The sequence below is a fragment of the Gavialis gangeticus genome, unplaced genomic scaffold (genome assembly GCF_001723915.1).
Source record: "Gavialis gangeticus isolate Ggan-Ray unplaced genomic scaffold, GavGan_comp1, whole genome shotgun sequence".
Taxonomy (NCBI): domain Eukaryota; kingdom Metazoa; phylum Chordata; order Crocodylia; family Gavialidae; genus Gavialis; species Gavialis gangeticus.
The window spans coordinates 16,030,760-16,033,000 of NW_017729015.1; the positions used below are offsets into that span (position 1 = coordinate 16,030,760).

The following is a 2,241-nucleotide window of genomic DNA, read 5'->3' on the forward strand; positions in this document are numbered from 1 at the left end:
CGTGGGGGGAGGCATAACAGCTCGAGGAGGCCAGGGCAGCCCCTGCTATGCCCCAAAGCCCCTCACTGCCCCTCTGCTCCTTTTCCAGGTACACAACCCGGCACCTCAATGACGACACCACCTCCAAGCAAATCCGGGCCCTGCTGCAGTGAGCGCCCGATGGGCCGGGGGCCGGGGGGGTGGGGGCAGGAGCTGTTCAGCACAGGCCCGGAGCGCTGCTACCTTCCAAGCATCAGCAGAACACATTAATGTTGCCATGTTGCTATAAATACCCATGATCATCCTCCTCATTTTGTAAAGAAAGGGGAAAAAAAAAGGCGGGGGAGGACCCCCCACAACCCAAACAATAGAAGCAAAAAAATAATAATAATAATAAAGCCCCAAGGCCCTGCCAGCCACATCTGACTGCAGCGGTGGGGCAATCTGCATTGCCACGGTCCTTGCTGCTGGGTTGTTTCTTCCCCCCACACCGGAGCTGACCCGATACGGCCAGTTCTCAACCCGCTGGGACCGGGCTGGGGCGCCGGGAGGGGTGGCAGGGGTCAGGCTGGCTGCTCCCCGCCCGCCCTGGATCAACAGCCCAAGAGCATCAGGCATGGCCATCTCTAGAGATCCGGGCAAAGGAAGGGGGTCTCCCAGGAACAGGGGGTGGTCTGGCCCCCCAGGCATGCCACGGGGAAGGCAGGGGAGCAGGCAGGCAGCCCCGACCCAGCAGGGTACACGCTGCATCTGAATCGCTCGTCAGGAAGACGAGGGTGATGAGGATGAGGCCACGCGTCCCTCTTGCTGGCCCCCCCCGGGCCAACACCGGTGGAAACGGCTCCGTCGCCCCTTTTAGATTTTTAATAGACGATTACACCCCCCCACCCACCTGTTCTTTTGTACATTTTTGTGTGAAATAAAATAACATTTAATCTGTTTACGGGCTGGCCTGGGCGGCCTCTCTGGCTCGGCCTCTGCGCGCCTGGCTCCGGAGCCGCAGGCACGTCCGACCTGCAGCGCGGCTGCAGAAACCCCCTCCTCATCCTCGGGTGCTCTCATCCGCCCTTGGCCGCTGCAGCGGGACGCGCTCATCCTGAGCCCGGGGTCCCTGGGGGGAGGCAGGCTCGAGAGACGAGTGTCCCCCCCCACTACCCTCCCAGCTGGCTGGAAGCAGGCCGGAGCCGGGCGCAGGGCAGCTGGGATCTGCGCCCGCCTGGGGCAGGTGATGGGGCAGGTGACGGGGCAGGCTCCCTGCTGACTCACGGTGAGGTTGCAGTGAGACATCGAGCCTCTCCCAGCCGGCAGGGGGCTCCAGGACACTAATTGGAAATGCTGCTAATTGTACTGCAGCCCTTGCAATGGGCTGAAACCCACCTCCCCGGAGCCTGGGGGTCTATCTTGGCAGCGCTGGAGACACTGGTGCCCAGGGGCTTCCTGCTGTGGGCAGCAAATTTTCCCAGTAGGGTGTTATCAAGCAGAGAGAGGGAATGGATCTCTGCTGCAGACACCCCGGGGACCAGGGAGCTGGCCTACCCAGCTGGCAAAACGTTGGGCAAGGCCTTAAATCCGGCCTCGGGAAGCTGAGCCCAAAGGGTGTTCTCCAGGCATCCCGCGTTACCACGATGTCCTGCAAGAACAACGTGAGAAGTGCCGTACGACGGGTCAGACCAGGGTCCAGCAAGCCCAGTATCCCGAAGAGGTGACCTGGTCATTTAAGACACCCTGGGAGGGGCCCTGGGCTGGGCTGGGGTCTGCTCTTGCGCCGTGAGGATGCAGCACCTGGCACGGGCTGTGCCAGAGACAGTTGCCCCCGGCCAGGCAAGAAATAAGCAGTGGGATGATTTGGGGTCGCAGGTGGGCGGGAGCTGGCCGGAGACTTGGTGGCAGAGGGGGGCAGCAAGGGAGAGGCACCAGGGGAGCAGCACACCTGGGCTCTCCTCTCCCGGGGCTAAGTTTTCTCCCTCCTCGGCGGTGAAGTGCAAGGTGTGAGCGATCAGGGCATCCCAGCAGATGAGCCAAGCAACCCGCGAAGGGGCTGGCTCGCAGGGCGGGTGCCTGGGGCTTTGGGGAGCCCTGGACCCTACGGTGGTGGCTCGTGCTACCCAAGCGGGTAGCAAAAGGGTGCTGCTCCCGCCACGTGCTTGTGTGGGTGAGGTGTCAGAGCCTGGTGCTACAAGCACTTGGTCTGATACTAGGCAGGGGCAGACACACAGCCTGATACCACACACACACACACACACACACACACACACACACACA

At 62.3% G+C, this 2,241-nt stretch overlaps 1 protein-coding gene across 6 annotated transcripts in view; it reads left to right on the top strand.

Moving 5' to 3' along the window:
* LOC109294111 (protein FAM49A-like) overlaps window positions 1-417 on the top strand; it is a 47,321-nt gene extending 46,904 nt beyond the window's left edge. For all 6 annotated transcript variants that reach the window (XM_019512371.1, XM_019512367.1, XM_019512372.1 and 3 more), the window contains one exon: window positions 89-417. In XM_019512371.1, coding sequence (XP_019367916.1) covers window positions 89-152 — 64 coding nt within the window. In that variant the 3' untranslated portion in view covers window positions 153-417. The remainder of the gene's footprint in view (window positions 1-88) is intronic.
* The last annotated feature ends 1,824 nt before the right edge of the window (window positions 418-2,241 follow it).